The sequence below is a fragment of the Haliotis cracherodii genome, unplaced genomic scaffold (genome assembly GCF_022045235.1).
Source record: "Haliotis cracherodii isolate W230 unplaced genomic scaffold, xgHalCrac1.p SCAF_12, whole genome shotgun sequence".
NCBI lineage: Eukaryota > Metazoa > Mollusca > Gastropoda > Lepetellida > Haliotidae > Haliotis > Haliotis cracherodii.
The window spans coordinates 19048402-19062076 of NW_027266267.1; the positions used below are offsets into that span (position 1 = coordinate 19048402).

Genomic DNA, 13675 nt, shown 5'->3' on the forward strand with positions numbered 1-13675 from the left:
TGTCACAGTGTATTGTCATAGACAATCAACACATTGTATATGTGTCACAGTGTATTGTCATGGACAATCAAAACATTGTATATGTGTCACAGTGCATTGTCATGGAAATTCAACACATTGTATATGTGTTACAGTGTATTGTCATGGACAATGAACACATTGTATACATGTCACAGTGTATTGTCATGTATTTTCATGGACAATCAACACACTGTATATGTTTCACAGTGTATTGTCATGGACAATCAACACATTGTATTTGTGTCACAGTGTATTATCATGGACAATCAACAAATTATATATGTGTCACAGTGTATTGTCACGGACAATCAACACATTGTATATGTGTCACAGTATATTGTCATGTATTGTCATGGACAATCAACACATTGTATATGTGTCACAGTGTATTGTCAAGGACAATCAACACATTGTATATGTGTCACAGTGTATTGTCATGGACAATCAACAAATTGTATATGTGTCACAGTGCATTGTCATGTATTGTCATGGACAATCAACACATTGTATATGTGTCACAGTGTATTGTCATGGACAATCAACACATTGTATATGTGTCACAGTGTATTGTCAAGGACAATCAACAAATTATATATCTGTCACAGTGTATTGTCACGGACAATCAACACATTGTATATGTGTCACAGTGTATTGTCATGGACAATCAACAAATTGTATGTGTCACAGTAGATTGTCATGGACAATCAACAAATTATATATATGTCACAGTGTATTGTCACGAAGGCAAAGTCAGGTGTGAGGAGTCATTTTCACCAATGGAAGTAGGTAGGAGATGTACAACACAACAGTAGGGAGGCTGTTATATGGCAGTGTATTTATTGTAATAAACAATGATTATAACTGTATTACATTGTTTCTGTTGAGTTTCCCTAGAAGCTCACTGCATTGTATTTGGACAATGATTAGTTGTCAGAAATGTAGGACTGTTTAATGTAAGCAGTTTTGAGGAACTTAATATATTTATATGATTTTGTGATGTTTTAACTTCCGGAAAACCGTGGACTGAGATAGATCGTTTTCGAAGCATCTGGAATATTCTGATGTGATGGCACTGTGTGGAAATGTGCAGTAATTTGTATTGATTTGTAATACATTTGTTGATCGTATACCACTTGTTGGTTGTTTGTTGGTTTCACACTAATTTCTTTTACGTACATATTTCTGGGTTGACATATTGTTTCAATTTGGGAATCGACAGGCTACAATGCCCTAAGATTTGACGACAACAATGTATATCGTGTGTAATACAGGTCTTCCTTTTAGGTTGACGTTATTGATGTACACATACGTAGTGCCCATATAGAATAAACCGACTATGTAAATGATTATAGGATACAAGAGGAAAGGCTACAATACACCAAAGGATGTTGTCGAGTTACAATAAGGGATGTGCCAAGGTGGTTCAGTAGTACCTAATTGGTGTATTCCACACAGGTCTGTACAAAGGCAGTCTTATACAATTTCAGTGTGTACATAATCATCAATTTTCCTTCTGTATCACGATGGACTGTTATTACATCAAGTCAAGACAAACCAGTGATTGATATCATGAGCAACGTCTGACGCCGTCGGGTATCATCACACGCAATCGACCAGTCCAGTCCATCCGGCCCACATTTAGTTGACTCATACAATAAAAAACCAACACAGGGCTGGGGTCCTGATAGAAACATACAAACGCACAGATACAGTTTTATGAGGATCATATCACAAATATTCAGTAAAAGCTGTGCATTGCACATATGAATACACCATGTGCTGTTTGCATTTGTTTCTCCAGTGAGGAAAAAAAATACAGTTCATATACTCTGCAAAAAAAAACCGCAAAGGTATAAAAAAAATCGTAAGATTCTGTCAAAGTGTTTCCAACATCCATACAAAATTATATCCAAAACGAATGTGTACATTTCTGCATGGAATGGGATTGATTTGTGTGGAAAGAATGAAGTACTGCAGACATTTGGTGACTAGATGGAAAATCGCAAAAAACGCAACCACGTGAGAGCCTGGCACCGAAACACACCAGCACGACATGCACGTTCAATGCACTTGTTTGGTAATAAAATCGTTGGAATGCGTAAGATATCAGCCCCGACTGAGGAATCGTTTACGTGCTGAAGAAACTGCATACAGGAAGTGGACAAATTTGGTGGTGGAAGTGTGCCGATGTGGGCATCCATCTCCTGCACTGGTAGAATCGACTTGGTGCAAGTTCCTGGGAACTTAACGGCACAGCGTTACACGGATGAGATTCTTCGACCACACGTCATTTTTAAACAAGACAACGTCCGACCTCACAGCAGTCAACAACATCCTTCCATAGGAATACCAACATCCAGATCCTGCCAAGGCCCTCCACGTCTCCAGTCGGACATTTATGAGATGCACTGGATCAACGACTGCGAGCGCGTCAGCAACACCCACAGGCCATCCGACAGTTGGCACAAGCACTGCAGGTAGAATGGGTGAACAGTTCCCCAGGGCACAATTCGGTAACTGATTTCTTCCATGGGACGACGATGCCAGTCAGTTTGGACACTAATGGTGGCCATACACGATATGTAGAACAGATGACCTTGAACATCTACTGTTCCATTTCTTCTATATGGAACATGGGTCAATGACAATGATATGTGCCAATTTTGAACAATCGATTACAATCTGTTGATTTTTATATGATGCATAAAATATACAACTTTTGCGTTTGTTTTGCACAATATATATAGACAATGGAGGCAGTCCTGAAAACAATTGTAATGAAACTATATGTAAATACCCCCAAACATCTCAGAGCACGGATACTTTCGAGTGAAATCATTCAATCAGTCAGCTTTACTCAGATATATGACGACGATTTGTAAATAATCGTGTCTGGACCAAATAATCAAGTGATTGATATTACGTGGTGCGGTCAACACCGTCGGAGAATGAAACGCCATCAACCCAGACCACACGATCTGTTAAGTCTCCTCTTAAGATCCGCACAGGGTGCTGGAGACCAAGTGTATCCCCACATCTCGGCGGGACGATGTGTGCATGTGAACAGGAATGTTGCAGTATCTGCCTGCCATACGTTTCTGACAGTCCACACTACGCATAGTCCACACGACAACCAATAGTTAACCCGGCCCTTCCTTTTAGAAAAAAAACCAAAACAGTTGTCGTCAACACAAACTGCCATAAAGCAAATATGAAGAATTGAACTATTAGACATCATAATGAACTTTCAGATACATAATATATAAACAAGCACCAGAACTGAAAAGGCGACTTCTCGTCTTTGGTTACTAGAAGTTCTCTGCATAGTGTTCTTTTGCTGTAGGCGGCGCTAAACAACAAACAAACAAACAAACAAGTACATATTTATATATATATATTTATAATATCATATCATATATACACAAACACACACACACACACTCATACACGCACAAACACACTCACACACACGCATTATACATCGATAATAACCTTTCTTGTAACTGGACACACAAACAGTACATCTATAACATCATTTTGCTAAACTCGACACACGTACAGTACTTCGAAAACATCCTTTGTTGTTACTCGACACTCATACAGTACATTGACAACATCCTTTCTCGAAACTTGACACGTGTACAGCACTTCGATAACATTCTTTCTCAAAACTCAACACACATAGTACTTCGAAAACATCCTTTGTTGTAACTCGACACACATACAGTACATCGACAACATCCTTACCTCGAAACTCGACACACAATCAGTTCTTCGAAAACATCCTTTCTCAAAACTCAACACACATACAGTACTTTGATAACATAGTTTGTAGAAACTCAACACACATACAGTACATCGATAACATCCTTTCTCGAAACTGGACACACGTACAGAACTTCGATAACATCCTTTCTCGAAACTGGACACACATACAGTACATCGACAACATCCTTTCTCGAAACTGGACACACGTACAGAACTTCGATAACATCCTTTCTCAAAACTTGACACAGGAACAGTACTTCGATAACATCCTCTCTCAAAACTCGACACACATACAGTACATCGACAATATGCTTTCTCGAAACTGGACACACGTGCAGTACTTCGATCACATTCTTTGTTGCAACTTTGCACACACACGGTTCATCGATAACATTCTTTGTGGTCGCTCGACACGCAAACCGTACATCGATAACAAACTTAGTCGCAACCTGACACATATACAGCACATCAATAACATCCTTTGTGGTAGCTGAACACACACGGTAGTACATCGGCAATACTGTTTGTGGTAACTCCACACAGGTTCAATACATCAGTGTGATCGCCTTTCCTTGTACATTCAATTATCATTTTCAACTCAACATAAACATAGCACATCGATTTAAACTGTATGGCCGCCGCGTATGTGTGCATATATGTACCTTAAAAACCTCGACGAATAATCGTATAATCGAATAATCTGTAAAGTTGCCGTCAAATCATATAACACCCAACTCTGCTGTCTTGGAGGTCCTGGTGGCTGCACATCAGGTAACCAACTCCATTGGAGAAGGTCCTGGAGAGAGTTAATGACTTCTGACTTTGTTGTCGCTATACACAAAACATGTGTCGATTTCCCAAGCCAGTGCTCTGGACCAGTAGTCGTCAAATCATATCACGTCCAAGGTCTCTGAGCTTCGGGTGCCTTCATGCTGTCACATCACACGTTCATTTGTCAAAGGTCATGACGAGTTTGCTGACGCCTGACACTGTTGTCACTTCACGACACTTGTCCATCATCACACGCACCTATTCAAAACATGATCTGTTGTAATATGCACACATACAATGTGAAATGTCACGTCCAAGCAGTTGTCACGTGTCACCACACACGTGTCATTTGTGCAGTTCTTGGTATACTGGGGACAATGTCTGACGTCTAACCAGTTCATGATAAAGTTGTCGATGCAGGTGCTGTGCAGTAGATGCTGGTGGTGAGCTTGGCCCGGCGTTATATGGGATCGAGACGCGGGGGAGCGACTCCACCAGCTGGCGCCGTCGGGGGGCACATAGCTGACAACAGAGAGAAGTGATCAGTCATTTCAATGAAGCAGGTTCAGTTAATCGACCCAACATAGTTAGGAATTATCATTGAGAGACCTACCACATTGGTGAACTACCATTGAGAGCTCTGCAACATTGGTGAACTACCATTGAGAGCCCTACAACATTGATGAACTACCATTGAGAGCCCTACAACATTGATGAACTATCATTGAGAGCCCTACAACATTGATGAACTACCATTGAGAGCCCTATAACATTGATGAACTATCATTGAGAGCCATACAACATTGATGAACTATCATTGAGAGCCCTACAACATTGGTGAATTATCATTGAGAGCCCAACAACATTGGTGAACTATTATTGAGAGCCCTACAACATTGGTGAACTATCATTGAGAGCCCTACAACATTGATGAACTAACATTGAGAGCCCTACAACATTGGTGAACTATCATTGAGAGCCCTACAACATTGATGAACTACCATTGAGAGCCATACAACATTGATGAGCTACCATTGAGGGCCCTACAACATTGATGAACTAACATTGAGAGCCCTACAACATTGGTGAACTATCATTGAGAGCCCTACAACATTGGGGAACTATCATTGAAAGCCCTACAACAGTGAGGAACTATCATGGAGAGCCCATCATCATGTTTACCTGTGACTGAGAACCCGACATCATGTTTACCTTTATCTTTTTCACCTTGAACGCCTATCAGCTCCAAGTCGTCTTTTCCTGCAAGATATTAGTAATGTCTTAGTATTGTTAGCTTGGCCGCAACGGAAGTGACCTTTTGTATGGAGACTGGACCATGCACAATCTGGACACGTTCTAATCCAAGATGTTGCGTATTCGCTGTGTAATCTCCATCGTTTGAATGTAAACTCCATGTGGGGAGCGCAGCTGTTTGCACAATTTTAACTGTGTGAACAACTTGGAGGTCTCAATTTATTGGATAACTTTAGACGAGACCCGAACTGAGTGAATAGACTTAACTCTGAGATTAGGTTCTGGCGAGATCCCAACTGAGTGAATAGATTTAAGTCTGAGATTAGCTTCTGGCGAGATCCGAACTGAGTGAACAGATTCAACTCTGAGATTAGCGTCTGGCGAGATCCGAACCGAGTAAATAGACTGAACTCTGAGATTAGCTTCTGGCCAGATCTAAACTGGGTGAAAGGATCAGATGAGATCTTACCGTGTGATATAACGACTTACCTGATCTCTCCACGATGTCATCGCGGCTGATTCGGTAATTATATGCAGCCCCTGGAGAAACAGAGCATTCGCAAGATGTGTACGCTGTGGTTTTACAAAGCTACATGTGTATTTTTCTCACAATTAATCAGGGTATTTGATTCAATCTATCACGTTATCTTCTACCTGGTTATTGTCTGAAACACAATCACGTCACTTGGAGACAAGGAACGCAGATCTGACAGCATTTATTTTTCACCCAATGACTTATGACTGCAGATGAAAAAAAATCATTAATCAATAGCATCACATTAAAAAATTTTTTATGTATACTGCCTCTTTGTGTCAAAGTTCAATCATCTTCACTACTTTTGATACCACGGCGCAAGGCGCCATATTTTGTCGTACAGATGGGCATCCCTTTGGTGTGGCACAAACCATTTATCAAGTGTTCGAATCCCGTTTCGCCCTGATGATGTTTCTGGGTTTCTCAGGACTATGTCAATACTGCTGGGTTTCACCCAAGCGGTGAACGTCTGATATTTGAATCACTTCCGGCGTTCCACTCATACACTCACTCACTCACTCACTCACAAAATGGCGGCACTGAGTCATAGTCATTTGGCCAGGGTTGAAAAACAAGGTTTAGTTCCCACATTTTCCTGTATACCTTAAACCTTTTTCTATTGCAGAAAGGAGGTATCTGTACACAATTTTCATTGGGTAGTTAGCTTGCAATGGTGTGCGGGAATTTTCAGGGGGTCGAAATTGCATAAATTGAAGGAAAAAATGCATAATTTGACAAAACTGGCTGTAACATTTTTATTAAGTCATTAAACTATCCAAAGTATGTCTTTGATTACAGGTAATGTGTTCGGTTATCTGAATTTGGAAAACATTTTGTTTCATATAACTGTTATTTTAATTCTCAGTGGAAACATTTGTATAAATCATGTTATTTTTACTTCGATACCCTTACTTTGCATGCGTTGAAATCCACTTGTTAACAAACCGGATGTCTAGTTCGTTTCGCGATTTTGATTGGACTATCCATAGACTCGTTGGTCCAGCCTATTTCGGCGAGGGTGGAAACTGGACTTTATAGTCAGTTAACGCCCTTGCCTCGGGAAGATGGGAAGATTTCAGAAATTCCATTTACTTCGGATCCTGAAGAATAATTAGTCATACTTACTAACTTGCAGCGTGTCCTCAGCAGAAACTGAGCTTTGCGGTCGTGGTTGTCGCTGTCGTCTACCTAGAGTAAGAATTGGTGATTTGAAATACATAAAATGTTCTCTCAGTGGTTTGTTAATCATATCATTGTCTGATGAATATTGAAAGCAGGATTCTTTTAAGGATGTCGGCTTGTCCAGGACCGTTTTCTAAGATAGCGAACTCTCTAAACGAAAGGGAGAGAGACTAACGTACATTCTTTTGCGCTAGACGAACTTCAAAACCACCGTTCACACTACAAATAGGCTATTAGGGAAATCACTCACGTGTTTACATTTTTACATAAAAGCAGTGGTTAACTTTTTAAAACATACTAACCACATATGGATAAACAGTTCATCTATGAGAAATCATCATTTTGTTTTATAAGTTTTTTTCAAGAAGTTGATAATAGCGTGTGCAGCGACATTACATGATGACGTCATACAGTGCCATGACGTCACGCGACTAAGTGTAAATCCAGTGACGTCATAGCTGAAGAATATTGCTGGCCTGTTCTTGTCTGTTTGGCCATAAGGAATACGTGACTTGGAAATTGATTACTATTTTGTCTGACGCTGAAGATTTAACAATTTGACTTTTAGTCATAGATTCGCGTCGTCCACGCAATATATCGGCGATAGACGTACTTACATTATGTCGTTCTGATAGACACACATACGTTTTATTCAGCATAATGCCCTGGTAGAAAATGTATCAGTGCAAATGGGTTGCAGTTCCTAGTTTCAACAGTTTACTTAATAAGTAAGGATAAGATTTATGGATGAAGAACTTCTTTATTACAATTAAGAGTGACGTTTTAATGTAGGTTCTAACACCGTTATCACTTGTTTGATGTTAAAACCTACACCGAAGCGTCGCTCTTGATTGTAATAAAGAAGTTGTTCATGCATAAATATTATCCTTACTTACTACTTCAACTTCTAAATGCCTATCAAAGAAAATTACTTGATGTAAATATAAGGCAGCGTTAAACATAACATCCATCTTATTGTTTTGTAAGAGATTTATTTGCGTGTGAAAAGTGTAAGGCTGACAGATATATTATTCCTAATGTAGGCATAAAACAAGAGTTCAAAACACGATCTCTGTGTGGCCTACATGTAGAATATTGTGCCATGTTTATCTGTCCTAAATCTCGCTCCCTACCAGGGTGGTTGAATGTTTAGCACAAATACCACATTAACCCTTATCTGTGCGTTCAACTGCTTCCCGGTGTATGTTGGTCAGGTGATATATTGCACTGACAGCGTTACTATGGATTACATTGTATGTATATGTGTAGGTGCATGAGAGAAAATATATTGACGGAAGTTTCATTCGGGAGACATTATTTGTAACGAGCTCAGTGTCTTTGTTAAATGTGCAGTTTGTGAAGTGACATGAATTGCCAGCTGTACCAAACCAACATATTGTAATGTATGGATATAATTTTGAAGACGCTAGTAGATAATCAACCACACTGACGCCATTATGAGTAATATATGTAATAGAATCATCATTCTCATTTCATGTATGGAAACCAAATGTACAACAGGATTATGTAAGTTTATGAGTAATATATGTAATAGAATTATCAATCTCATTTCATGTATGGAAACCAAATGTACAACAGGATTATGTAAGTTTATGAGTACTTTATGTAAATAGAATCATCATTCTCATTTCATGTATGGATACCAAACGTACAACAGGATTATGTAAGTTTATGAGTACTATATGTAAATAGAATCATCATTCTCATTTCATGTATGGGTACCAAACGTACAACAGGATTATGTAAATTCAGAATAGTTACGAAAAGGAGGATTCCTTGGTGATTAATGTTGAAATATTAGAATATTGTCAACATCCCAAGCAAGAGATGATGTACGAAAAAGCTTTTGTCGAAATGATTGTACATGCATGTAAATATATCCCCCACGAACAGCTCATCTATCATTAGAGACCCGTGAAGATCCGGGGTAGAATTGCGTCCCTTTGGCGCTCCAGAAACCCATGATTGTGGGTTCGGATCCCGATTCACACCGATTATGTTTCTAGGTTTGTCAGCACCATACCCGTGCTCCTGGGTTTCACCGAAGTAGTAAACGTCTGAGACCTGCTTCACTTCGGGCTTTGCTCCCATATTTAGCTGACACGCCGTGATATAACTGCAATAATGTTAAAAGCGGCGTTAAGCCCCACTCACTCACTCACTCACACCCAGGGTAGAATAGGTCTTCAGCAACCCATACAACAGAAGTTCTACAACCAGAACATATAGTCAGTACTTACGAACAACCCTCCTCCGACGTCTGATTAACAGAGCCACGACGACAACGACGATGGCGATGATGACGACTACCACAGTCACACACACAGCAATTGCAATGACATATTTTCTATCCATGTTTCCGTTTTGTTCCAGTGAGAGAGTCACCGTCTGCAAATGTTACAAAACATTTAACATATGCTTTATGTACCGTTACGCAATGGTCCACATACACAATGACACCCCGCTGGCGTCGTCCACCAGATAAACACAAACTACCTGCCTAACAACCGCCCACGTGTCACCCATAGTGTTGATACGTGGGACGGCAGGTTCCCCAGTGCAGTATTACAAATCTACGGTGGCCCATATCCGCCACTGGTGAGATCATTTTTCACTGTATGCCTCTACATTTTATCTAGCGGCCGCCAAATACATTTCTTGCGGCCGCCAGATACTTCCACTGGTGAGATCATTTTCCCCTGTAAACCTCTATATTTGATCTCACCAGTGGAAGTATTTGGCGGCCGCCAGATAAAACATAGAGGCATACAGTGAAAAATGATCTCACCAGTGGCGGGTATGGGCCACCGTACAAATCGCACCTTGGTGTTTCTACCCGGAAGAAGTTGCCGGTAATTTCCTCGTGGCTTGGCAGCATACCTTCACAATCAGGTCAAGTTGGTTGGTTTCTTGTATAACGCCGCACTCAACAATATTCCAGCTATATGATGGCGGTCTGTAAATAATCGAGTCTGGACCAGATTAGTATCATGAGCTTCGATCCACGCAATTGGGATCGATGACATGCATCAACCAAGTCAGCAAGCCTGACCACCCGATCTCGTTAGTCGCCTTTTAAAACAAGCATAGTCCCCTTTTACGGTAAGCCTGGGTTGCTGAAGACCTATTCTGTCCCGGATCTTCACAGGTCTCAGGTTAAGTGGTCGGCCCATTATTATTTTAAGTGGTCGGCCCATTATTTTCATGAGTGAATGAATGTATTATGGATGTACTGTTGATGTATTAAACGTTATCCCGCATCATTGCAGGGACACAAAGGCACGGTTAGCACACTCAACTGATAAAACTGTGCATGGCATCGCGAAAACTCAAATCGTTGTTTTTTTACTTATATAAATATACATTTTCTCCTTGGCTTCCCATTGATATGGAATTAGTGATATGTGTTAAGATAGAGATGGTCTCTTCTGAAACGAGATGTAGAAGAGATTGTGACGTCACTTTTGAAACTAGCTGTAGAAGAGATTGTGACGTCACTTCTGAAACTAACTGCAGACGAGATTGTGACGTCAATTTTGAAACTAGCTGTAGAAGAGATTGTGACGTCACTTTTGAAACTAGCTGTAGAAGAGATTGTGACGTGTGTGGCGGCGAATAGGTCCAGGGTGATCATACTAAAATGGAGATATAAACCCTGGACAATCGAGGATGCAAAAGACGGAAACGGTTAGTTGAATATCATCGACACATGTCAAATGGTAAAACGCCATTAAGTCGATATTGATCATATTGTTATTCATTACTCTCGGGGCTGTTGGGTGGCCTAGTGGTTGAAGCGTTCGCTCGTCACGCCGAAGACCCGGGTTCGATTCCCCACAAGCGTGTGAAGCGTAAACCAATACTCACTCACTCGTCACACTCACTTTTGCATAGCACATGGTCAGCAGGACCTGTTGTTGTGTGTCGACCAACGTGCATAGAAATACAAGGATCAAAACCAGGTCCATAGTCACAGGAAACTCTGGTAAAAAGTACTCGTGCAACGGGTTGATTAAGGCGTAGTTCCCGGGCTGTATATCGATTTAATCATGTATAGCAAATATGTTGGGAATAGGTAACAAATAATTATTAATATGCTATCATTCCACAGTAGGAGTGAGTTATTTATGTCGTTTTTTAGTGAGAGATAACTCTTGCTACTAAACAAACACCTGGGCTGCTCATATATATTTTCATGGGAGAAGTGGGTGAGCGATTGTTTTGAACAAAATTCCAGTAATATCACGACGTAATGTTACTTGTTTGTTTGTTTGTTTGTTTGTTTAACGCCGTACTCAGCAATTGTATGACGGCGGTTTGTAAATAATCGAGTCTGGACCAGACAATCCTGTGATTGTTATGATGAGCATCGATCCACACAATTGGGATCGATGACATGCATCAACCAAGTCAGTGAGCCTGACCACCCGATCCCGTCAGTCGCCTTTTGCGACAAGTAAGTCACGGGTGTCTGTCATGTGTACACGACAATGTGTATTCCCTCTTCTTTAGTGATGAAGTATTCTCAATCTTACACAAGGTTAATACAAAACAAAACAATCATTATTATTACCTGTCTGTACACTATACCTACAAGGAGTTACCCTTGTCAGTCAACAAGACGGTCGTACACGTCGTGTGGGACATCGGGTATGTGTGTACAGGTCTTTTTTATATTTTATAACGCTCAACAAGGGCCCAGTTCTGTAGTTGCGCGGCCCTTAAGAAGAATGATCAACATCGAAATGCGACAGGAACTCTACCGGCAACAAGGAAGTAAAAGGGGAATATCAGACAGTGGCGTCATTGAATCAGTCGCCAGTTCATTGTGTGTGCGACCAAAACTGGTTGAACTCTATATGGTGGGATAATCATGTGCACGGCGCCACGTCTCACTTTTCCCGCTATAGCACGTCAACATGTCTCACTTTCCCCGCTATAACACCTCGCCCAGTCTCACTTTCCCAACTGAAGCACGTCGCCACGTCTCACTTTCCCCACTATAGCACGTCGCCATGGCTCACTTTCCCCACTATAACACCTACCCCAATCTCACTTTCCCCAAACTCCTTGTCACTCATTTTCCCCACTATACACCTCGCCCAGTCTCACTTTCCTCACTATAACACCTAGCCCAGTCTCAATTTCCCCACTATAGCACGTCGGCACGTCTCACTTTCCCCACTAAAGCACGTCGCAACGTCTCACCTTCCCCACTAAAGCACGTCGGCATGTCTCACTTTCCCCAAATATTGCACGTCGCCACGTCTCACTTTCCCTACGAAAGCACATCCCAAAACCTCACTTTCCCCAGTATAGCACGTTGCCGCGTCTCACCTTCCCCACTATAGCACGTCGCTACGTCTCACTTTCCCCAAATATTGCACGTCGCTACGTCTCACTTTCCCTTCTATAGCACGCCGCCACGTCTCACTTTCCCCACTATAGCACGTCACCTCGTCTCACCTTCCCCACTATAGCACCTCGCTCAGTCTCACCTTCCCCACTATAGCACGTCGCCACGTCTCACATTCCCAAATTTGGGCACCTCGCTCAGTTTCACATTTCTCAGTAATGTATTCCAATAGCAATGTATTCCTTTAGAAAACAGCAGTGTACGTACCTTTAGACAACAGCAGTGTATTCCTTACGGACAACAGCAGTGTATTACTTTAGACAACAGCAGTGTGTTCCTTTAGACAACAGCAGTGTATTCCGTTAAACAACAACAGTACTAGTGTATGTCTTTAGACAACAGTACTAATGTATGACTTTAGACAATAGCAATGTATTCCTTTAGAAAACAGCAGTTTGTTACTTTAGAAAAAAGCAGTGTACGTACCTTTAGACAACAGCAGTGTATTACTTTAGACAACAGCAGTGTGTTCCTTTAGACAACAGCAGTGTGTTTCGTCAGAAAACAGCAGTGTGCTCCTTTGCACATCCAAAGTGTATGCCTTTAGGCAACCAAGCGACGTTTGGTTCTGCTTTAGGGATGATGCGACTGTCTCGCACACAATGACTAGCGTGTGATATATAAGTTTCTGTGGAATAAGTTGAAATTACACACACTTGGAAATCTGTCCGACATATAATTGTCTTTGAAATCCATTTCATTGACTA

General features: G+C 41.0%; 1 protein-coding gene across 1 annotated transcript; it reads right to left on the reverse strand.

Moving 5' to 3' along the window:
• Positions 1-3388: 3388 nt before the first annotated feature.
• LOC139457619 (uncharacterized) lies at positions 3389-9908 on the reverse strand. The gene is made up of 5 exons (XM_071238974.1): positions 9793-9908; positions 7475-7537; positions 6304-6354; positions 5773-5820; positions 3389-5082 (listed from the first exon to the last, which is right to left on the reverse strand). The coding sequence occupies exons 1-5, from the start codon at positions 9905-9907 to the stop codon at positions 5021-5023; spliced, it is 339 nt and encodes a 112-aa protein (XP_071095075.1). The 5' UTR covers position 9908; the 3' UTR covers positions 3389-5020.
• Positions 9909-13675: the final 3767 nt, after the last annotated feature.